This window comes from Salarias fasciatus, chromosome 16 (genome assembly GCF_902148845.1).
Source record: "Salarias fasciatus chromosome 16, fSalaFa1.1, whole genome shotgun sequence".
Taxonomy (NCBI): Eukaryota; Metazoa; Chordata; class Actinopteri; order Blenniiformes; family Blenniidae; genus Salarias; species Salarias fasciatus.
In genome coordinates this window covers 9095721-9119476 of record NC_043760.1, presented here as the reverse complement: position 1 = coordinate 9119476, position 23756 = coordinate 9095721, and the positions used below count along the sequence as shown (strand labels likewise).

The 23756-nt window shown below is 46.1% G+C and overlaps 3 protein-coding genes across 5 annotated transcripts; 2 read left to right on the top strand and 1 right to left on the bottom strand.

Moving 5' to 3' along the window:
• Positions 1 to 6013: 6013 nt before the first annotated feature.
• LOC115403783 (U3 small nucleolar RNA-associated protein 14 homolog A) lies at positions 6014 to 9426 on the bottom strand. Its single transcript, XM_030112784.1, has one exon. The coding sequence runs from the start codon at positions 9289 to 9291 to the stop codon at positions 6988 to 6990; it is 2304 nt and encodes a 767-aa protein (XP_029968644.1). The 5' UTR covers positions 9292 to 9426; the 3' UTR covers positions 6014 to 6987.
• Positions 9427 to 10620: 1194 nt separating this feature from the next.
• On the top strand, positions 10621 to 20412 carry ccdc93 (CCC complex scaffolding subunit CCDC93). 3 transcript variants are annotated; one of them, XM_030112715.1, is made up of 24 exons: positions 10621 to 10725; positions 12144 to 12257; positions 12366 to 12460; positions 12674 to 12785; positions 13291 to 13389; positions 14149 to 14205; positions 14298 to 14398; positions 14791 to 14808; positions 15057 to 15093; positions 15221 to 15319; positions 15407 to 15457; positions 15645 to 15731; positions 16653 to 16769; positions 17230 to 17292; positions 17461 to 17534; positions 18259 to 18340; positions 18443 to 18517; positions 18595 to 18666; positions 18985 to 19093; positions 19173 to 19255; positions 19340 to 19377; positions 19457 to 19541; positions 19655 to 19768; positions 20139 to 20412. In XM_030112715.1, the coding sequence occupies exons 1-24, from the start codon at positions 10639 to 10641 to the stop codon at positions 20193 to 20195; spliced, it is 1926 nt and encodes a 641-aa protein (XP_029968575.1). In that variant the 5' UTR covers positions 10621 to 10638; the 3' UTR covers positions 20196 to 20412. The 3 variants fall into 3 exon arrangements, with proteins under 3 accessions (XP_029968575.1, XP_029968574.1, XP_029968576.1); XM_030112714.1 differs by having other exon boundaries at positions 14719 to 14808; XM_030112716.1 differs by lacking the exon at positions 14791 to 14808 and having other exon boundaries at positions 20139 to 20411.
• Positions 20413 to 21429: 1017 nt separating this feature from the next.
• Positions 21430 to 23756, top strand: LOC115403379 (fibroblast growth factor 4A-like). Its single transcript, XM_030112244.1, has 5 exons — positions 21430 to 21437; positions 21535 to 21710; positions 22647 to 22769; positions 23396 to 23499; positions 23580 to 23756. Exons 1-5 carry the CDS (start codon positions 21430 to 21432, stop codon positions 23754 to 23756), a joined length of 588 nt encoding a protein of 195 aa, XP_029968104.1.

The following is a 23756-nucleotide window of genomic DNA, read 5'->3' as shown; positions in this document are numbered from 1 at the left end:
GTATCAAAAAGACCAGCAGTTAGGTTGTTTCAGCTCTGCAGCATTCGTTGGGTATTTATTTTTATTTATTTAGCCTTTATCTACTCGATGAGTCCCGTTGAGATGATAGGATCTCTTTTTCAAGGTAACCTGGCCTTTCAAGGTAACTGTGTATTGGGTTGCTTCTTGCAATTTCAGTCAGTTTATTAGTGTAATTTTTAACATTATTAATAATATTTTTACTATTTTACATTATTTTAATGCTTTTTTAAACCATGTAGATAATATATTCTTTGACGGAATTTGATCTGTTATATCGGTTTATCTGCTCTAATGGTTTCAGACAAATTTAGGTATTTAATAAAATTCTTGTGAACCCCTTCTAGACCTCTGAGAAAACAGCATTTTCCAAAAATAGTCTGGTGTGTAAATAAAATGTAAATCAGATCAAATGTAAATATATTTTAGAGAAGCCTTCATGGAGCCAGTGCAGAGGAGCTGCAGAGCCACGTGTGGCTGCACATCTGCAGCTCCGAGTCCGTCTGAAGCAAACTGGCTCCTGGGGACACGGGACATGTTCAGGACCGGAGAAATAAAAGTTCAATTAAAAGAAGATGCTGAGTCAATTTCCGTGTGTGTGTGTGTGTGTGTGTGTGCGTGCGAATGTGTGTGTGTGTGTGCATGAGCCCCGTGGGACTCTCACTTAACCCCAATAATTAGAGTGATAAAGGAAGTCTGCTGGGTGAGGGGAGGACATGGAGAGGCTTTCAATTAGTTGTCAAGGGCTACTTGTAGGCCCCCCGACGCAGCCGGACAACAGCCAGGGATACAATTCATCATCCTGCCTGTGCCAAGCGCTACAGGCCTTTTCATTATCGGGCCCTGTCGGCCGCCTCAGTATAAATGTGAGTGATGGTGTGCACAAGGTGGGCAGAGGGTGTGGATGGTGATGGAGGGGTGGGGCTGGGCCCTCGTCATAAATGTCAGCCCCACTGGAGCGTTGCGGGTCCCAGCTCAAAAATAATAGGCCTCGCGACCTCTCTCTTGTCTATCATTAACCTCTAACCCCTCCCTCTGCCTCACAGCCCAGATCCAGGAAAGCCGGAGACGATGGCGACGATGCCTCTCAAGCCTCGGCCGAGAGCGGAAAAGGGCGTGGAGCCGAGCGCTGAAGAAAATGGCTGCTGCTGCTGCTCCTCGCTTCTGCCACAGCGTGCAGCGGAAATCAAACGTTCTCAAGAGAAAAAGAAAGAAAAAAAAAATCCTGAAAATGAGAGGATGGTCTGATACAAACAGAGGTGTGTTTCCATTTGATTTGTTGTTGAGAGGAAGGCGTTACACACCGTTTTATCAGTGTGTGTTTTATGAGGCTGCAGAAACAGCACTGGGATGTGACTTCTCCCTGCGTACTGGACATGAGGAGGAGGAGGAGGAGGAGGAGGAGGAGGAGCAGAGGGGGGGAACAGCTCTGCAGCAGCGGCGGCAGGGAGAACAGAAAGGTTTCAAACAGAGGAGAACACAGGTACCACAACAAAGAAACGCACACACACACACACACACACACAGGCGCAGACTTGTTTGTGGCGCAGAGGAGATGCAGATGGCCTGTTGCTGGCAGCACCACAGGAGCCGTGGCAGCGTGTGTGTGGCATATTGAATGATAATGACAAAGCGAGCTACATCCCCTGTGAGCAAGCCTGCGGAACAATGATTACAGATTGGCCGGTGTGTCCTTAGCATCACAAGGGACTTCAATTCTAATGCTAATCACAGCTGCTTCCCTTTGAAATATATCTATAGCTGCAAGGCAGGAGGAAATAAGATGGAATATCCCAGTTAGGCTCTAATTGTATGATGAAACCCTGTTTATTGTTGATACTTCAGCCCACAGGAATGTACACAGCGCCTTTCAGCACTCCTAACCTCCAGCGCCACCTGCTGGGCGACGCTCGCGCCTTTCTGTTGAAGGGCACTTTGAGGCAATTATCTGCCGCCGAGCAGAAAATGTTGATATATGAGCTTGTACTCTGCCTAATTCAATCTGTTTTTTAAAGGAATGTGTTGTCTGTGGAAGATATCGGGTCTGTCTCTGCGGCGGCTCATACGGGCTTCAATCTGATGCCAGTGTGAAGTGACCTTCATCAGGTGACCGACCGGCTCCCTGCTGCAGGCCCTACGCTGTCACACTGACCAGAGGTTTCACCTCAGCTTGTTTCCAAAAGTCAGTTCAACTGGAAACAAAAAAACACAGGCTCATGCCTCCTTGAGCTAAGAGCCACGGTGGCTCTCTGATCAGCAGATCCTCAGGATGCCGATCGGCTGGTTTGACGGTGTGTGTCAGGTTCCTGACCCGGGCCATTCCCGAGACATCGGACTGTCTCTCTGTGTCTGTCCTATGATGGACAGTGAGAAGATGTGTGGAATCACGATGCCTTCATTGAAATGCTACACCATAGATTTTTTTATTTAATGATTTTTCATTATTTCAAATTTCTTACATGTGATGAAAGAGTATTATACTGATCAAAATTCCACATATATCTCCTTTTCTCTAACCTAAAGTCTCTAAATTGAATAATTTCCTACAACATCTCTATAAAGCCAGGTTACACGCCACTTATCACTGCTATATAATGTAGTATTTGCAGAAAATGTCCAATAAATAGGATTGACTTAAAGCATTTTCAAGTGTTTGAATGGGTGATGGACTAGTTTTCTGTGAGCGAGCACGTTTGGACTTTTCTTTCATATTTTGAAGTGAAATGCCTCACTCAGGTGCACTGAACGAGAAGCAGCCACGCTTCGCCGAACACACCAGCAGCACCTATCTGTGTGTTTATCAGGACTAATCAATCATGTTTTCCACGATCGTCGTGCGTTTATAATTACTAATTTGAGAGAAACAGAAGAAACACAGAAGTCACCTAATATGATCTCTTGTAAAAAAAAATAAAAAATAAAAATAAGGTAATCATTTTAAAATACACACACAGACACACACACACACTCACACCGAAAGTGCTTTATTTTCATTGTGAGGAGAGAAACAAGACGGAGCTGCAGCAGGGTGATGCTCAGCTGCACACTGGATGTAGGTTAATGGAAGGGAGGAGAGTCTGAGCTCGGGACGCCTCTGATTGGCTGGATGAGGACGCGCAGCTTCTCCGCAGCACAACCTGTCACTGTTAATCAGGGGCCATCTCTTAACAGCCAGCAGGGGCTATCAGAGAGGTGAGCCCATTGCTATTCAGGACGAAACAGATGATAAATCATTTGTACATAATTAGTGCTCAGCAAGGTTACAACTGACACGTATTTTCATCTTAATTAGGAGGGAAATTTGTTCCATTAATTTAATTTGGTGTGCATGAGCAGCGCTGCACCTAACTAAGTTAATCTTACACCTGTCAGGGTGGGAATGGAGTTGGGCCTCAGCTTACAGGAGGAAATGGGAAAGAGTGTTTTATCAGACTGTTTCATGCACACACACCTCCAGGACAGCTGGCACACGAAACTGCAGCTCGGAATGTCGACCGCAGTGCACGGCGGAAAGACTGCAGCTGCAGGGCGAAGACTCGAAGCTCCAGTTCTGCTGCTGTTTACTACTAGATCATGTAACTTTAAAGAGGACAAAGGTCGATTTGAGGCTGCTGTGTTTGACTTAACACATCATTGTTGATTTTAGTGTAATCAGATTACAGTACATTCCAGAAACAACCACATGACATGTACGTGCATCCATCCATTCATCCAAATGAATGAGATGGGACCTAGAGCTTGCTGATACATTCAGGCTCATGAATTACAAGTATTAATCTCACCACATGTGTTCGGATTGCAGCAGTGAGAAAAAGGACCCAGAGAAGGCAGAGGTAGAACATGTAAACTACCGACGAGTCTTTAGCTATGAGGAAAGTGTTGTCAACACTTCAGCATTGCATATTTTATTATATTGTTATTTCATAATGACTCTTTTGTTCTGGTGAAAAAAACTAATTGAAAAAAGCAAAACCGCTTAAAAATGGTGAAAACAGAGGAAAAAGGGCTAGGTCTGGAAACTGGAATGAGCTCCAGACAATGAGCTCACAAAGCTTTCAGTGAGAAAATAAAGTGCTAAACTCAAAATCACTTGAACTGATGCACTTCAAAGAAAGACAAGAAAGAATGAATGACTCTGATTCCATCACAACCCCAATTTACTCCGTGTGTTCAACTGTAGTTTTTGTGTTTTTGAATTTCCCCGCTGGCCTCAGGCGGCTGTAGGACTGCATTAACAGACACGGTAAAGGAGACCAAGCACATGAAGAAGAAACGAAGGATGTTCTCGGGCTCTTTACGGAACACGCATGAAGACGGGGAAACCGAAAAGATGCCGCTACCGCAGCGTTCTTGTTTTGTTTTGCCGCTGATCATTGCTGACGGCATAATGCTTCTTCATCCTAGAGCAAATATTTAAGCAGATCCTACAAATGGGCAGTGAGGAGAAAAACATGTTCCATCACGGAGCCGCAGAGTCGGTGTGATTTACAGCCACAGCTGCCTCCATATATCTGAGAGGAAATCACTGTCTGGTCTCAGCCCAGCAGCCAGGAGTGAGTCCAAGGCCCGGCTCTCTCTTCATGGCTCACAGCTGTATGAAGCTGTAGTAATTGCCCCAAAGAGGTGGTTCAATAGAGAGAAAGGTGAAGAATGAGTGATTTAGTAACTACCTATAAGGTTTCTAATGGAATTCTCTCGGGCACTGGGGCTGACAGCCATTACCTGAACTGATGCATAGTCCATTACAGCATCCCCCTCTTTAATAGAGTGTCTATCATGTGAAGTACAGAGACGTCAGGTGCCAAAGCATGCACTCTCACCCATGTGTGAAGGTTTAACCCAACTGTAATGGCTTTTCTCTTAGACGCTGCTGCATGCTCGTACAAATGTATCGAACACGGAGGAGGGAAGGCGAGGGGAGCTGCTCAGGCACAAACTTCAGCTCTAAATGGAGTCGAGAGAGCCGTCTCTGAAACCAGCGCACGCCCAGCGCGAACCCCGTGGCTCTGGAGCTGCTGCTCTGCCGGACGTGGCTCTTCAGCCTCTCTCCACTGGCTCCCTGCACTCCCTGCACAAAACGTAAAAAAAAAGAAAAGAAAATCATCTTTTTTTTTTTCATTTTTAATTTTATTCTAGAAACAGCACAAAACAACAACTAGCTTCAATAAGGAAAGGATATTTCTCAGTGCATATTTAAAATAAGAAAATATTGATAATGTCATTATAATGGGCTTCTAATTGATTAGGGAATTATTGTATTGAATGGCAATAGGATACCTTTAAGTGTGACTTCCTGTTTACTTATTTAGCCATTGATTAAGGTTGTACACACGGTAGTGTGAGTTTCAGATGTGTACAGAATTATGCAGCTGTGGTGAAACACTTTGTAGGTTTTGTAGTGGTGGTGATGGCTGAAAATGATCTAAATACTGCCTAGTTTAAAGTTCCAAACAAATCAAACATTTGAATTATTTCACTTCATTCAGTTATTGTCACTGATTCATGTGGTGGGCGCTCTGTCCCACCAGGAGAGTAGTGTGTGTGTGCGTGTGTGTGTGTGTGTGTGTGTGTGGTCCCCAAACACTTTTCAGATTGGATGTTACTATTGGGATCAATCTGCTTGTTGGGTTTTCTCCCTGATAATTGCCCTAGCAGTAATGACTGATCTTTTAAATAAAGGATGCTATTTAAAAAAAGGACAGTCTTTAAGCTTTATTTTATTGATATTGTCATTTTGAAGGTTTACTTATGCCTGGAACCGTTGAATTATCTTTATCTATTAAATTTCAGCATGCTGTATCTTCAAGTATATGAGATGAGTGTTGTAGAAATTCGTTTATGTACGTTTTGCTATTTGAAAAAACAAACAATCCTCATGTCTGTTCAATGTTCTGTTCAACTTACCAATAATGAGAAACCTGAATTTCTTGACCCTGGTTTCTGTTCAATAAGTGGTGATTATGTGAAAGTAAAGACAGGAAGAAGTCTCACAGGCTGGAAATAGCAAATCGCACTTTTATTCTCCAAACCTTTCTCAGTGGTAAAGCAGTTCACCCCAATCTCCTGTAGATGGCAGCAGTCTGCCGCAGTGATGAAGACTCTGGGACTTTCAGGACAGCCATGCTCTCATCTCTTCTTTACCATTAAAACATACCCCAGTGCAGTGATCCCAGAACATCCCAACACATGAAGTCAGTGTAAAACAACCCTCTGGAGTATTTACATGTGATGAAGATCAAATATTTCCCCATTTCTAGCTTGAAAACTCTGAACAAGTCATTTCTGATTACATGTTATTGAGCACCACCCTTTAACTGTATATTGGATTATTTGCACAAAAGTCAGCAAAATTTAACTTCCTGGACATTTAGCATCTGTTTGGAGACTTTCAGGACTTTTCTGTCAAAAGGTTTGTTCACCACTTTCAATTTCACAAAACAAGCAGCAGTTCTTATTCTTCACATTCAGCCGAAAGGTGTAATGTTTTGATCACAAACAATGCTGCTCTGAATACTCCTGCTTCATTCGTACATTAACCCTTCCTTACTTAATCTGCACTAGCATTTGATTACACACCCACAGAGATTTTGAAACAGTACTGTTATTTTACTTTTTCTTATAACCATCTTAATTTTAATGACATTCTCAGTGGACAGCAAAGAATTTCACTGTGCAGGTTAACATGTTTTCACTTGAAACTTCAGGATGAAGCAAACAGGAAGAAATACAAAAGTTACAAAGTGACCACTTGTTGATAGGTCATGTCTGAAAGAGAATGTTGTTAAATCTATTTCCTGCTGGACACACGGTGCCGTCAGCGGTTTGATTTCCACGACTGAACCTGCTCTGACACACCTCACATGTAAACACGTTAACTCCTCACACAGTGCTGCTAAGGAAGAAGCTCCAGAGCTGCACTGATGACTTCTTTCTCTAAAACATGAAGCCCGGTGTTGTGACGCGGTGTGTTTAAGCCTTTGTGTGTCTCTGAGGTTTCGCCGTCCCGGCGCCCGCCTTGCTCTGCTCCTGCTTCATCAGCTGCTCGCGGTCCATGGGCGGGATGATGGCGCCCAGCTGGGTCACCACTCTGGGCTTGGTCATGGTCTTGACGGTGCGCTCCGTGTTCCAGGTGCGTCCCACGGGCGCGCGCACCGTGCTCTCGAACTGCGTGTGAGTCTGGAAGGGGAAGGGCAGCGAGTTGACCTGGTGGAGGGTGAGCGAGCTGTTCCTCTTCTCCGAGATGATGACGGCGGGCAGACGCTCGTCCTTCCTGGGCGGCGCCGGCGCCGCTCTGATCCTGAACCTCTTGCGTTTCCGGCGAGAGGGCTTGAGGCCCGTGCCGCCCCACTCCCCCCACCCGGGCAGCGTCAGGTCCACGTGTTTGGGCTTGCCGGCGTCCTCCTGCCTCCTCTTGTCCTTCAGGAAGTCGGAGACGACGTCGTCGCCGGCGAACGCCTCCTTGATGAGCCCCCGCTGGTCCAGCGTCTCCTCGCCGCCCTCGGCGTCCCCGGCCACGGTGGGGGCCAGCGGCACCCGGATGACCTTTGCTTCCTTGGTGAGGACCTCTTTGAGCTCGATGCCCTTCTTTCTCTTCCTGCTCTTGCCCTCGGCGGGTGGAGCAGCAGCGGGGGGGCCGTCGGGGGGCTGCTGAGGCTCGGCTGGCGGCGGCTCGGCGGCCGAGACGTCCTCGGCGAGGAGCTCCACGTCCTGCAGGGTCCGGATCCTCTGGAGACTTCCTTCTAACTGAGCCGAGTCGTCGGTTATGCTGGCGGCCTCTTGGCGGCTTTCTACGATTCCTCGGAAGATGTTCGTGAACTCTGACAGCTTCTCTTCTTCGCCATCACCTTCATCATCATCATCATCTTCATCATCATCAACCAAAGAAATGACTGCTGGGGTTTCGGCTTCTTCAGACTGACGCTGCTTTCTCCTCCTGTCGAACTCTCTCAGCAGTTTTTCCTCCTCCCCCTCCTCTTCCTCCTCCTCCTCCTCTTCCTCCACTGCGGCCCTGGCCTGCGGCGCCGCAGCGCCCTCAGGATCAGCCGCCGGCCCCTCTGCAGGGTCTTCAGACAGCTTCCCTCTCATCCATGGATTGGATGGCTCCCCTCCTTTCTCTGCATCATTCACACACTCTGGCAGCAGCTCTGCTTCCTCCTCCTGCTGCTCCTCCTCCTCCTCTTCGTCCTGGTTCAGCGAGGTCACCAGCTTCTGGGTCAGGTCTTTGTTGACCTCCAGCTGCTGCTGCATGGCCTTGCGGGCGCCCTCGTCGTACTTGGCCATCACGGCCTTGGACTTGGCCCACTTGCCGCTGTTCTGGTGCTTCAGCGACATCCGCTCCTGCATCCGGACCAGCTCCATCTTGTTGAGCTCCTCCAGCGCGGCGGCCGGGTCGGTCTTCGCCATGTCGTCGAACCGCTTGAGGAACTCTTTGCGCTTGGCCTTGTTCTGCACGCGGTGGTACTTCTTGCTCTTGATCTTCCTCTCGCGGCGGGCCTTGGCCTCGTAGTAGGACTGCAGGGCGCGGGCCTTCTGGAGCTCGGCGCGGCGGATCTTGGCGTCCTCCAGGCTCATGGCCTTCAGGGACAGCTCCTCCTCCGGGGTCAGCACGGGGTCGTGGATGGGCTGCATGTTCGCCGACAGCAGGGCGAAGATTTCCTTCTCCAGTGGGGTCTGCGCTTTCCAGCCCGTCACCACCCTCTCCATGGGCTTGGGTCCGGAGCGCTCCCGGTCCAGGGGGAAGCGCAGCTGCTCGGCTCTCTGGTTCTGGACCACGATGCTGTTCCAGCGGCTGACCTCTGAGGCGGCCTTCTGGAAGGCCAGGTCCCGCTGGATCCTCTCGCTCTCCTGCTTACTGAGCGGACACTCGATGGTCTTCTTGAGCTTCTTCAGGCTCTTCAGCTGTTTCCTGGTCTTGTTGGGGACCGCGGGGGTCTTCTGCGCGGTGTCGATCAGCTCCGACAGGTCGATCCTGTCGCCTTCTCCCTTGCTGTTGACGGTGAACTCTGACATCTGCGTGGCCGCCTCGGACCGCTCTCCCAGGGTCTTCTTCCTCTTTCCCCCGAGGGCGCTGATGGCCTCCAGCAGCTTCTGGTGTCTGCGTTCATCCTGGCCGTCCTCCTCCTCCTCCTCACTGGTCACCTCTTCATCCGCTCCGGGCAGCTCCTGCTCCTCCTCGGACACCTCCTGCTCCTCCTCGGGCGCCTCCTGCTTCTTCTGCTCCGCGGCGCTGCGCTTCCTCCTCCCGGAGCGCTTTTTGTTGGAAACTTTGGCCATAATGAGGAAAAGTCCGCCGGGGTTTGACTCCGAACCGAGCCCGGATCTGAACCGGGGCCTGGATCTGAACCGGAGGATTAAAAACAACCGAGGCTGGATCTGATCAGAGAGTTTCTCAGAGCGGACAGCACACGTGTGTCGTAAACCGAGCCGCTGTCGTAAAACTGCAGGAAACGTACAGCCGCGAAACTGTCGCAAAAACAGTTTTATTTCTCTTTCCTTTCTTTCCCTTACTTCTCTTGTCTTCTCTTCTCTTCTTCTTTGTTTTACTTTGCTTTTAAAATCTATTTTTTAGTTGATAAAATTAATATAGATAAATAAAATATCTTTATTTTATTTTATTTTATTTATTTTTCTAAAATGTTTCTAAATTTATTTTTTTTATTTATCAATAAAATTTCTGAGAGCAGAAAACAAAAACTTTTAATCCATCTATATTTTTTTTTCCCATAGATTCAAATTAATATTCAACAAAAAGGATTTTTTTTCATGTTAAGGCAATAAATTGAGAAACTTTAAAAGATAAAACAGTCTTTCATGAGGTAAAACACAAAAATTTGGACTGAAAGAAAACTGATCACAGATACACAGCAGTTACCTTCAAAATGCAACCAGTCACTGGATGGATCTGTTCTGTTTAAGAGCTTCAAATTAATTTCTTTTGCATTTGGAGGATGGGACATTTTCAGGTAGTTGTGTAAATGTGTTCTGCTTTCGAAATGAGATTGTCAGGGAGCTGTGATTTAATAAAACCCTGAAAGCAGGAGAATTTGTGGGGCGACATGAGTGGGAATATTAGAAATCTTCTGTTAACTGTGATTTTAAATGCTTCACGCATTCACATCAGCTCACAGGGAAAATATTGTGGTTCAAATCAAATCAATGTGGAGTTTATATGTTCTCCCTGTGGGTGGATTGGTGCCCGCTGGGTACTTTGTTTTTCTCCCAGAGTCCATAAAACACGACAATCAACCTCACGTGCACCTAGGTGTGAAAATGAATGAGTGTGGTTGTCTTTCCATAGTCAGGTTCCTAAGATCCTGAACAGCATAAAACATGGGTGGATGGATGGATAATTTGAAAGGCCTGAGCATCCCTAAAATCTGCATATTTAATACACAAATCATTGACTCACACTATCAAAGTAAAGTTTATCCATTTATCATAGTCAGAAATCTAAACGTTGAAGTGTGAGAGCTCAAACTGACTCTGTACACTGGTTTATTAGAGAAAAACACCTACATGCACTGACTGTACAGAACTTGCTTATGTCCGTCACAAAACCGGAAGAAGCTCACACGATCACGTGACGCGGTCATGTGACCTGTCATCCACCGTCAGTCCAACATGGCGGCGGCTTCGTCTGTTTTCCACAGAGTGAGAACTGGCTCAAAAATAGGAGCTCAGTACGACCAGGAGGGGAACCTCATCCAGGTAGAGATTCTTGAACATCTTCCCACTCGACAGAAATGTGTTTTTGCTCTTAAAGAAAACGAGCTCCTGGTGAATTTTGCAGAGCTAGCAGGATCTGTGCTAACAGCTAGCTTCTGACGAGTCTGCAACTTTAAAGAGTTAAAGGGAACTTTTCAATCACCCTTTGCACCAAAGAGGGGAAACAAACTCCGATAGAGCCTCATCAGAACATATTTTGATTTCTAAGCAGAAGACATTTTTTTTTCCAGATCTGTATATAACATGCTGAGGTACTCAATGATTTCTATGATTGATGGTTGGTAACATATTCCCAGTCAGTCTCCTCTGTATGGATCATTATGCAGCTTTATTATGAAATATCTGTGTGTGACTAAATGTAAACATTCAGTGTTTTCAGAGGTTCCTCAGTTTATCTTCATTATGCTATAAGTGATCTGTCTTTTCTTCTGTTTCTAATTGTATTCCCTTACATATTTGTACGTTTGCCTTTCACTATTTGCACTGTTTCAGTTTGTTTTTATTGCATTATTTGCTCTTTGTATTTCACTGAAGTAAGTCACGTTTGTCCCAGTGAAAATAAATAAACTGGAAATCCTCAAATAATCTTTCCTCCTCAATGAGTGGCTTGAAAATAACTTGAAATCTTCTAAAATATCATCTTTATAGAAGTAGTGAATTTTTTTTGTAAAGAAAATCAAAATATAATAACAGATTTCTTTACAACTCTAACTGGACAGTTAAATAAAAATTAACTGATGGACCCACCTTCACCTTCTGTTTTTAATTAAAAAGCAACTTAAAAATAATTATGTTCTACATGTAATATGAGTAAGAAACTTAGTTCAACAACTGAACAAAATATATAATTCAGTTGGTGAATATTGAGGTTTTTCTTGAGTTCCTCTTTCGTCTGCTTGCTCTGCATGTGAACGTCACGTTTCTGTCCTGCCGAGAAATCCACACATTTCATCAATTCATAAACCTCCTCTCGACATGTCGTGAGATGTGAACTTATCCAGGGAAAAGAGGAGGTCTGCAGCATTTATATCTACAGGAGAGAGTTTTAACACTTTTCTTCTAGAGCCACAGTTTAAAATCCAGGTAAAATAGGAGGCTGTCACTCAAAGCAAATGAATAAAACGTTTTGATTTCCTTTTGTGACTTTTCTTTATTTGGATTTAATCCTGCTTATCTTACCAAGAGGAGTCTTTGGAATCTCAGCATTTCTCAGCTGAAGTGAAACAGATTTAAATGGATCAACTGTTCATCCTTTCTTTACTTTAAATGGCTCAAATATTTGTAGTTAAAGTTTTTTGGAGCCTCTACGTAGGACCTATTGCGCCACATCTCATTGAGCCCAGTCCCAGCGTATCAGATTCTCCACAGACATCAGTCAGTCATGAAGTGTGCATTTCCAGGTGGAAACCCGAGAAGATGAGGAGCAGAGCGTGAAGCTGGGAGAGATCCTGGAGCTGCTGCTGGCTGCTGGATACTTCAGAGCCAGAATTAAAGGGCTGTCCCCCTTTGATAAGGTAAGTCCGCCGGGTTCCTGCTGGGTGAAGCTGCTCCGTGTTGAGCAGTTCGTCCTGGAAGTTTCACACTGAGAACGTGGCCCTTCTTATTCCCCGTCTTCTCCACAGGTGGTCGGCGGGATGACCTGGTGCATCACTACATGTAACTTTGACATTGATGTGGATCTTCTTTTCCAAGAAAATGCCACCATCGGTCAGAAGATGTAAGTCAAACTGTTTTCCTAATGACAACAAACCACTGAGTACCAGGCGTTAGTGGCAGAGAGCAACAAAAAGCCGATAACTGGATTTCAAATGAAATCAGCATTAAAATTGCTCGGATGGTGAAAACACGCTGGCCTCTGAGGTCAGATGGACAGCGTTGCTTGGAGTGAGAGAGTAAAGAGCAGTGCTGAGCGGCTTCTGTTTCCCCGCAGAGCCCTGACAGAGAAAATCGTCTCAGTTCTCCCGAAGATGAAGTGTCCTCATCGTCTGGAGCCGCATCAGATCCAAGGGCTGGATTTCATCCACATCTTTCCAGTGATACAGGTGAGCGTCACAGAGGTCAAAGGTCATCTCTGAGTAGGGACGAATTAAATCAGTGGAATAAAGAAACGTATGTTTGCTTTCAAAGTGAAAAACAAAGGGCGAACTAGTTTTTGAGCGCTTCTCTTCCTTGTTAAATGCCGCACGTCGCTACATGTTCAGTGTTTTGGCTTCTGAGGTCGGAAAATGAAAATTATGAGAAAATAACAGACAGGACCAAAACAATCTGCAAATGCTTCAATTAGATTACTGCAAAAAAGAAATGGTGAAAAATTGCATTGTGGACAACATAGTAAATCACTTTGAATCGTAAACTCAGTGAATCTTTACATCCCTAATCTCAGCTCCCTAAAAAGTAAAAACCTGTTCTCTTTATGCACTAAACAACCGAACTGGATAACTGAGGTTCAGACTGAACCGTGGGTCACCGGTACTGCAGCACCTGTCGTGACCGCTGTCCGCTCATCCTGTCCCTGACGGAGTGTGTGTGTGTGTTGTTCCCTGACAGTGGCTGGTGAAGCGAGCCATTGAGACCAGGGAGGAGATGGGGGATTATGTTCGGGCCTACTCCATCTCTCAGTTCCAGAAGAACCACAGACTACCAGAGGTCAGTCCACAGCACAGCTCTGGTTTTTTTTTACAAATGTCAGCACATCTGGGTCTGCTGAATTACCTGCTTAGGAGACCCTCAAACCCAAGGTTCCACTCCAAGGTCTTAATAACATAAGATTAGTCATGATGATGGATTAATCCACGTTAACGCATCAATTTTGACCACTTTAATCTCTACGTAAAAACTGTATCTGATGTTGCGTTTATGTACTTTCATATTTTTAGAATTTTGATTTGTTGACAGACTGGCAGGATGATGTATAAAACCACCTTAACGAGGGCTTAACATGCATGAGACAAATAAAGCTGATGGAGTTCAGTGCAGGAAAGACACACTGATGAAAGTGAAGCGTTTTTCACTATAAAACTCAATGCAGACAGATTCAAAGATTTAAATTTAAATGTACACTTTCAAAATACAACGTTTTGTTCGCTCTTTGCGGACTGGTGCTGGTCCGCAGCCCAGTGGTTGGGCACCCCTTCCCTAAGAGACATGCAGAAAGGTTGTGGACACGTTAAAAAATGAATCTGAAAGCATTCATAAACAATAATGACTTTGATATTGAATATTAAAGAAAGAAAATTGAACAAACTGGGTTCATTGCATCACTTTAATCACAGAAATTCACAGGTGTTAACATTCAGTGACAGACCTCCGCAGTCAGCATTGAGTCCTCGGCACTGACTGGTCTGGACGGTCAGATCTGGTGGTCACATGACGTTTTCAGAACTGTAACAGACGTGTGTGATTCAGGATGAAGAGTTCCTCCAGAGGAGAGACGGGGCCGTGAGGGCAGTCCTGGATGTAATGGTGAGTTTCTGGAGCTGCTCTCTGACCTCCATACTGCTCCACCTGCCGACGCCGCCCGGCGGCTCTCTGAACGGACGCCGGTGTGTTTTCAGGAGGTCTACAAACCCCAGAGGAAGTACAGGAGGCAGAGGGGAGCCGAGGTGCTGACGGACGAGGAGTCCCGGGTCCACTCCACCCTGCTGGAGTATGGAAGGTCAGCTGTGTGTCTGCTGTGACCCGAGTGACGGAGCTGCACACACACACTCCTGCCAAGACTTAAACCAGATAAATAGTGCGAACCGCTACACACCCTCCTCTTCTGCGTGAGCAGGATCCAGATGTATTTACCTGAGCTGATCACTTTAAATGAACCATAACAGTATCGTATCAAAGAGCTCATCACTACAGAACACACAGTCCAGCAGAAATTAAGACACACAAACCTGGGAGCAGAGAGCCGATGCAGCTCCGGTTTTTACGAAGAGGAAATGGTTTTTGGCGTTCGGTTGAACATTGTTGATCTTCCATATACAGTGGTGCTGCTGTAGCTTCTCCTCTGTTTCTCCTCCTGTTTCCTCACCTCCCATCATCCATCTCCACCACTAGAATGTCAGATTTCCTGCTGTAAGTACCGAGTGCAGCTTTGCGTTTCGCTGTGTGACGTGTGGTGAAGACAGCTGTCGGCATGATGAATGTGAGCTGCGCCGCCGCCGCTTCCATGCATCCATTGATCGATTCCCGCCCTGCTGAGGGACCCGTGTGTCCCGCTGATAGAGACCTGCCTCTGTTGACCTTTTCTTCTGGCATGATGGATTCAGACTTTGGTTTGTTCAGTGCCTGTTTCTTTAAATGTCCTCTTTGTTTTTGTCTAGGCGGTATGGATTCAATAAGCAGTCCGAACAAGACAAGGTAGGTCCTGAAATCCACGCCCACTGTCCGTATATGTCTGTGTGTGAGCTGAACGCTAACAAAACCACTCAGTGATGCTGAATGCCACGACAGAGGTGCTTTCTTCACCCTGTCTTTGCTCCTGCAGGTGGATAAAGGAAGAGCCTCCGTTCCTGCTGGATCACACCCAGCGCCGCCCGGAGGCTCCGACGGGTCAGAAGAGGACCAGCTTCAGGCTGCAGAGGAGGTCAGACGCTCCCACCTGAGAGCACAGACAGCGAGGAGACGCTCGCGTTCCAGGATCTGAACTCATTCCTCTGCTTGATTTGTTCAGATGCGAATTAAAAGCCTGATGACCAACATGGCCGCCATGGAGAATGAGGAGGTACGCAGCAGAGTTTCTACCGTTCTTTTTCATTTACGTAGCGCCAGCGGCAACACAGCCTTCCCATGAGACGTTTCAGTCTGAATGTCAGGGTTTCCTGGCGAAACACAGGCTCCGGTATGAAGACTTTACGCACCAGAGGACTGTCTGTCCTGAATGTGACTGTCTGGATGTTTTGTTTGTGCAGGGGAAGCTGACGGCGAGCGCCGTCGGTCAGCTCGTGGGACTGCAGTCGGAGGAGATCAAGCAGATCGCCTCAGAGTACGCCGAGAAGGTGAGACACGGCGATGCAGCAGGTCGCACGCTGCTGCCAGCGCTGTGAGTCAACCCGGTTCCTGAGCTGAAGGGGAAAGTTTCATTTCAGCCCCACAGCAAGAGCAAACTGTATCATCAGACGGAGAGCGATCGCCTTTCTCCTCGAAAATCTGCAGATTGTAGTATTTGAAATAGATTGTTTTACTTTTACTCAAGGTAACTTTGACCCAGTTATTTTACATTGCAATGCTGGAAATCCCTCCTGTTCCTGAGTAAAGAAATGGAGTGTAGTTACATATTAGTAAATTAAGATTAACATGCAAAACCTTGTGTTGGAATAAGGCACAGCTAACATTAGTTTACTGACTGCCAAACTCATCCTGGGATCATCACCATTTTTTTTAATTCCTTTTCTTTTTCTTTCCAGTGTTCTTTTCTTCCAGTTTCATGTTTGAGGTAAAAAAAAAAAAAAAAAAGTCAAATGGATCATAGAATTTAGAATTTGTGCCACTTACCGTGGTTGTCTGGTTTAGTCTGAGCTCATAAACATCTCGTGTTGGATTAGATTTCCTATGTGTCCCTTTTCATACTTGACCTCCATCAAGCTGTAAAGTTTACTTGAGTCACTTTTACAAAGAAATTTTCAAAGAATTGCTTTTTTACTTGAGCAGGTTTTTTTTCTTCTTCTTTTTTTACGTTAGTAGAATTTCAGCAAAAATAAAAATTCTTTAAAAATATGTTAAAATCACTCTCAGGCTCCGCCATGACGAGCAGCAGCGCCTCCTTGTGGACGGCACATCTAACTTGCCCATTTTGGTCCAAAGCAGAGCGTAAAAATCTGCCTGTTACCCAAGTTTGACGAGTTTTCTGTCACAATGACAGAAACATTTTCAAATGGATCTGTGGCCTGATGACCTCTGACCTCTTGGTGTCCCCGCAGCAGTCGGAGCGTTCCTCAGAGGAACGTTCAGAACGCTACGGCCCGCTGCAGCAGCACCGCCGAGCCGTGGCCTCGCTCAACAAACACATCCAGCAGAAGACCAAAGAGCTGCAGGAGGTGAGCGCACACACACACACACACACACACACAACATGGAGCTCTGGAGAACATGGATGGAGAAGCTTATTGATTGGCTGGTGTTTCAGTTGATTGATGGATATTTTTGTTTTCGAACATGTAAAAAAAAAAAAACAAATAAAGACTAATGGACCGGTCTAGAAAAAGTATCACAAAACTGTTGAAACTCAGCTCAATTGCAGTTTAGTATTTTGAACATTGTCTGTAAAATATATTATTTTAGGAGCCAACTGTTAAAGTTCTAACATCTTCCAGAAGCTTCCTAAAGCGAAGTAGATCCGTGAGCCGACTGTGGTTGCACAGGCATGTTGCGCATGTTCTGTTTTTTTTCACGATGAATGGCGTGTTCGTGTTGGTCACTGTGGAATAAACTGTTGCTCCTCAGGATTTAAGCAGGAATATGAAGAAAACTCCTCGGTCTGTGGCTTTGTTTTAACAGTTACAGGAGAAGCACTCAGACGTGAAGGCGAGCTGTGACGAGGCCAAAAGACAGCTGACGGAGGTACAGACCTGTAACATTAAGGCTCAGCAGCTCACACAGTCCAGACCCTTCATCTCTATATTCATATAAGTTCACGCAGCCACTCTGTGTCACGGCTGCTGCCATCTAAACGTTGTCTGCACTCTCTCTGGCCGGCTCAGTGAAGCATTCCGTCGTTTCCCCCGTCAGGCCACTCAGCAGTCCCAGCAGCTGGAGAAGGAGCTGAAGTGTTTGGAGGGGATGGAGGAGCAGGCTGACAGCGGGTGAGTTTCATCCTCACACAGATCGTTCTGTATGCGTTCCACCTCACAACGCTTCGGTAAACAAACACCTTCAACTCCTTACTAATGATCAGTGATCCACTGAATCATCAGTGTTTGTTTGTAGCTTTATTTGAGACCTTCAAATGTTTCAGTGCAGCTGGACAAATGTAAAGATGCACACACTTTACCACAGAATCTAATATTTTAAGAGTATCAACATAGTGACAGAAGGTGGCGGCACAGAGTTAAATCAACAGTTACCGTCAGGTTTAAGGAATCAAAGATAAACATGTGATACAGAAAAACACTGAGGCGACTGTCGCTGCTGCAGAGAGACTGAGCTTAGATTGTCTGATTTCTAATTCCTGTGGAAAAGCGTCAGGGACGCACATTTAAAAAACACTTTGATTTCTTATTTGAACAGTTGGCATCAGTGTCGCTTCACAAACTGATCTCTGGACAGGCCTGAACCCGAGTTCAGAAGCTTCACTTCACTATCACATGCTTTTCTCTGTTTGTGTTGTTTGTTTCCTGTCTCACAAACTGACCTGTTTGATGAATGAAGTGTTTAGAGGAGTTCCGTGTGAAGTTCCTGTACGTCCTGTATCTCTGCTGCTTTATCGCTGCAAACAGTGACTCTTCAAGAACTCAGTCTTCCTGATTCAGCTGTGTGTGTGTGTGTGTGTGTGTGTGTGTGCTGTGTGTGTGCCGGTGGATCCCACAGTGTTCTGGAGAAGCTGAGGGCTCTGGTGACCATGAATGAGAGCCTGAAGCAGCAGGAACAGGAGTTTCGTGCACACTGCAGAGTGAGTGCATCGTCATGCTCTTCCTCTCTGTGTTTCTGCGTGCAGTGAGCTGATGCCGAATGTGTGTGTGTGTGTGTGTGTGTGTGTGTGTGTCATTTGCAGGAAGAGATGACCCGGCTGCAGCACAACATTGAGGAGCTGAAGTCTTCATCGGGGCAGGACACCGATGAGGAGAAGGTGACCTGCCGCTCTGCCTTCGGTTCCTCGGCTCTGGCAGCTCTCTGCTGAACCTCCGCTGGCATTGTGTGTTTCAGGAGAGGAACGAGCTGATAGACAAACAGTACAACGCAGACCGGGAGAAGCTGCAGAAGATCCGCCTGCTCATGGTAACCTCACCATTCCTCGCAGCGCCTGATTAGATGGAAGCAGAGCACTGTGGGTAATCGGGTCAGCGCCGCTGATAACTCGGCGCAGATAAGAAGGAAACAAACATGACGAGATTCGTCCAAAACTCAGAGCCAGAAGCAAGAGGCGGGAGTCACGGTTTGAATCCCGCTCACAGCTGACTGTTGTACATCTGGATCACAGCTGTTTATATGGGAATCTGGGAAACTCATAGATATAATAACAGAGGCGTGACATTTACATAGATCTGATAATGTAGCTGTGATGGGGATCAGAGGGTTGCCGGTTCCTCTCCCCAGGCCCGGAGGAACCGTGAGATCGCCATCCTGCAGAGGAAGATAGACGAGGTGCCGAGCCGGGCCGAGCTGACTCAGTACCAGAAGAGGTTCATCGAGCTCTACAGCCACGGTGCGTCCTTCTTCACGCAGAGCCGAGCGAGGAAAGCCTCTCACACACACACACTCACTGTGCGCTCTCCTCTGTTCAGTGTCTGCCACGCACAAGGAGACCAAGCAGTTCTTCACCCTCTACAACACGCTGGACGACAAGAAGGTGTATCTGGAGAAAGAGGCAGGTGTCAGAGCTGCTGCTGCTGCTGCTACTTCCATACAAGCTACGGAGATCTCTTCTCTAACTGAGTGTGTGTTCCTGCAGGTCAACCTCCTGAACTCCATCCACGATAACTTCCAACAGTACGTATGCCTCGCCCCGCGCGCCGCAGTGACGCCTGCCGCGTCCTGCAGGCGCTCACGTTTGTGTCCTCCTGTGCAGAGCCATGGCGTCCTCGGCTGCCAAGGAGCAGTTCCTCCGCCAGATGGAGCAGATCGTGGAGGGAATCAAGCACAGTCGCATCAAGGTCCCTCACACTCACACCCACAGCGAGACCGCACACCGAGAGAGGAACACATCGCCGCCGCAGAGTGGCAGCTCTGCGTCTGATTCGTGTGTGTGTGTGTGTGTGTGTGTCAGATGGAGAAAAAGAAGCAAGAGAACAAGATGAGGAGAGACCAGCTGAACGACGAGTACCTGGAGCTGCTCGACAAGCAGAGGCTCTACTTCAAAACTGTCAAAGACTTCAAGGAGGTGACACTCGCAATTTTACAGTTTTTTTTCCTTTTGTGGTCATTTTTAGTGAATTTGTTTCCTTTTAGAAGCTGTTTTGCTATTTAAGCGGAGGTTTTTTTTCATACTAGGGATTCTTAAACGTTTCAACTTTTTTCTTTATAACTATTTCAAGCTATTTTAGTTGTTTTCTTTTTTCGCCATTTTAGCTGTATACCTTATAGAGCACTTTATCTACTTTTCTAGCCTTTTTTTTTGCCAGAAATCCCTTTGAAAGATACAGTGTAGTAATATCTATTCACGTGGAGCCGCTGCAGATTGAGAGCCACGTGTTGCTGAGTCAGCAGGTCCCTTTAAAAATTAAGGAATTGTTTTTTTCTTTATTCCCCAGGAGTGTCGGAAGAATGAAATGCTGCTGTCCAAGCTGAGAGCTAAAGGAGCGTCTTAGTTCTTCACGGCACCGTCGTCCTGAGTTTCGTAGACAAATGTTTAACAGCCAAGCTGATCACTCATGAACTCATTCCTCGCCGTCGTGTGAATAATCCAGTTTGTAAAAATGCCTTGAGTCCGCTTGTGACGTTGTTTTGAGGACTCCCTCCTCACATGTGCCAAACTAATATAAATAAAAGTGCTTTCAATGTTCTCGTTAATGAAAGACTATATATTTGTGGTTACAATAGAATAGAAATATTTTATTCATCAAACAGGGGAAATTCTTTCTATCCATCGACTGGGAGCAATTTCACCACAGAGAAACTGTGATCTGCTGGAGTACGAGCTGCAGCACAACAGCCAGAACTGTGAAGAACATCTCATCTTCATCTTCAGGTTCCTCTTCAGCATCATGTGAGCGTACCACACTGTTGAAACAGAGACCGATCACTGCCTCCCTCAGGCCGTCACAACACATCACAACACACACTCTGTGTGCAGCAGGTTTTTTTTAATCTTTCATCAAGAATGTTGGTTGGATTCAGGTGATCTTTTCAGTCCCTCGGTGAAAAATCAGAGTTTATCCCGTCTCTTCTGTAACTGTCAGTCGGCCCAATGTTGAAGAACACAATAAGTTACATCGTTGGTTGTAGATAAGAGGCTCTGAAAAGTTCCCTGATCTTTGGTCTGCTTAGAAATAAAAAAGGATCCATCAGGTGTTCGCTTTGAAACATTCATTCTTAAAGTTTATGAAAAGAAAAGGAGATGATGCATTGAACCAGAGAGGGCATGAAGACTGGCTTTACTTCTTTTAGTATTATTTTTTTGAACATCTTTAGTCACTTGTTTTTCATTTCACTACAGAGAAGTCGAGTCACTCCAGAAGGCATCCATGACGGCGGACCGTAGAGTCACAGCAGAGGGGCTGCAGGTCTCAGATCACAGCTTTAGCTGCCGTCAGTCCTGAACTCCTGAAGTGAATCTGTTGTTGTGCTTCAGCTTCGGCCCTCACTTATCATCCCCACTCTCGCTCTATCGCACTGATTGTGATACCGAACAGACAGTTTGCATGTTTCAGCCGTCACGGCTCAGATTGGGTGACACCAAAAACATGTCGCACAATATTTCTCATCCTCGGCAGCCGAACTTCACGCGTCTGAATCCCCCTCAGCTTCCTGACAGGGACTCCTGAGCTACAGCAGCTTCACACAGCATCACGTGTGCCGGCGGAATCACTGATATCGCCGATAATGGCCATGTGCAGTGGAGTATCTCATCCTGTCAGTCAGTCTTCACAGTGTGGAGGACATAAAGCCAGGACATGACGTGTGTGTGTGTGTGTGTGCTGCCGGCAGCTGTGTGATGTGGGTCAGTATGAGTGTGTGCTGGCAGCTGCCTGGCATCCTGCTGCTGCTGGTTCTGACTGGGCTGGATGGTTCTGAGGGGGCAGAGAAGCAGCATGCAGACGGTTCTCCCGAGGAGCAGGGAGCTCGAATTCGAGAACTGTGGAAGCTGCACATGAAAGGAAAAGGTAAGCTTTCACAAAATTCTCGACATCAGTGATTCCATCCCACAGTAATCGTATTTAGGGTAAAATTCTGACACTGAGCGTTAAAGTTGCTAGTTGGACAGTTTTATAAAAAACTGACTACAAACATGATCTGACCTCTTTTCCACACAGGGTGTGGTTTACAAGTCAGAATCTAATAAAATCCAAAAGGTTGTGACCTTTCAGCAGCCACTTCATGAAACTTGCACTAAATTATATGAAAATATTTTATTTTATTTATATAGCAGGCTCTCATCTTGCGGTTGTATAGGGACCAAATGTGCCATTTGAAATAAAGAAATATTAAATATTTGATCCAGTAAATACCGGGTCTCCTGCACACTGCCTTTATTTAACCTGTTAAATCCAAATAAAGAAAAGTCTCAGAGGGAAACGAAGAGTTTCATTCATTTTCTTGGAGTGACAGCCTGCAGCTTTATCTGGATCGTTGACAGCTGTACAGAAAATACTGAAGAGTTTTGATGAAAGAGGTCAGATTGATGAAATATCTCAAAAAGACTGAAATACAGTACAATTGTTAATACAGCTAAACTAAAAACTCCAAAGTGTGTGAAGTATTGTGAAGTGAAAACTTCATGAGAATGTAATAAAGTTAAAAGAAGTCACTATTTGGCCAAGAAAAATAAGGTATAACAATGTGTAGCACTTCATTGTATTTAATTATTAATAAATAGTTAGAAATAGTTTTGTGATGAACTACATTGAATGAAATGTGATTATTCTGGTGTTGGAACCTTTCAAACCTCAGCTGTCCAGCCCCTTTGAGATTCACTGATAAAATGAGCTTCATCATGTAGAGTAACTGAAATAAATCAACAATCAGACTTTTGATGTGAAAGTTTAAATGTTCGTGACTCTTTGGCTCGACGTGGCTCTTTGTATCCTCCCTTACAACAGATGTTCCTCCAGTGGCAGCCAGGTCCAAACAGCAGCTGCTCTACTGCCGGGTTGGGATTGGCTTCCATCTCCAGATCCTGCCCAGTGGCCTGGTGGGAGGTGTCCACGAACCCACCAAATACTGTGAGTCCAGCCCTCCATCTGCTCGTCGAGCTTCAGACGGCTCAGGTGTGCTGTGGTGTTCATGTGAACAGCTTTCAGAATTTGTCCAGGAACACAGAGCTGGACAATGAGACTGTTTACAATGATCTGAAGACTAAACACAGTCACCAGCTGCTCAGGTCTGGAACAAAGGTTTGGCTTTTGTCCTCCACTCAATGCGCCCCCAGTGGACGCATCAGAAACAGCAGTTACTTTGACTGAAAGATCACAGTCAGTTATATTTTTTGTTCATTTTAGACTCTGTGAGGTCAGACTGAACCTCTTCGCTGGTTTTGTTCCACGTCCCGCGTCTTTGACACCCCTGCTCTGAAGTGTCTGTTTCTGTCCGTCCATGCCTACTCCAGGCCCGTCTTGGGGAGAAGATTCTTCTCAGACGATGTGGCTTTCCGTTACTACACACTAATGTTTACGTTGGATTTATTGCTATGGCTCATAGAAACGCTGCCGTTCAACCAGTGTGAACAAGAATCTAACCCAGAAGGAGAGAACAGCTGTTTGAATGTGTAAGCAGAGTGTAGAAGAGACATGATGTAATTGTAATAACTTGGAAGTGAAAGAGTTTGTAATGAATGCCTGATCCCTTCAAGGTTGGTTCAGAGTATGTGCAGTGGAGCCTGGAGTTGTGGCGGTCCGAGGGGTGGACAGTGGCATGTACCTCTGCATGAGCGCAGAAGGACGGTCGTATGGAGCGGTACGTACAGCCTGCCGAGCAGCCATCACTCCTCGGGCCTCCACGGTCAACCTCAGCTCTCACTCTGTCTCTGTCTCCAGGAGAAGTTCTCCAAAGACTGCATGTTGAAGGAGAACCTGGAGGAGAACCACTACAACACCTACTCCTCTGTGACCCACCCACATGTCTACCTGGCCCTCTCTCACATGGGAAACCCGAAGAGGGCAGTGAGCCACCACCAGGCCTGCACTCACTTCCTGCCCCGGAGGTCTCTCTGA

Bases quoted from the DNA above. Each gene is read 5' to 3' on its own strand.
- ccdc93 (XM_030112714.1), top strand. From the start codon at position 10,639: ATGGCGGCGGCTTCGTCTGTTTTCCACAGAGTGAGAACTGGCTCAAAA. The intron at 12,258-12,365 runs GTAAGTCCGCCG...TCTTCTCCACAG, and splicing joins GGCTGTCCCCCTTTGATAAG to GTGGTCGGCGGGATGACCTG. The intron at 15,320-15,406 runs GTCAGACGCTCC...TGATTTGTTCAG, and splicing joins AGCTTCAGGCTGCAGAGGAG to ATGCGAATTAAAAGCCTGAT.
- LOC115403379 (XM_030112244.1), top strand. The intron at 21,711-22,646 runs GTAAGCTTTCAC...CCCTTACAACAG, and splicing joins GCTGCACATGAAAGGAAAAG to ATGTTCCTCCAGTGGCAGCC. The intron at 23,500-23,579 runs GTACGTACAGCC...CTCTGTCTCCAG, and splicing joins AAGGACGGTCGTATGGAGCG to GAGAAGTTCTCCAAAGACTG.
- LOC115403783 (XM_030112784.1), bottom strand. From the start codon at position 9,291: ATGGCCAAAGTTTCCAACAAAAAGCGCTCCGGGAGGAGGAAGCGCAGC.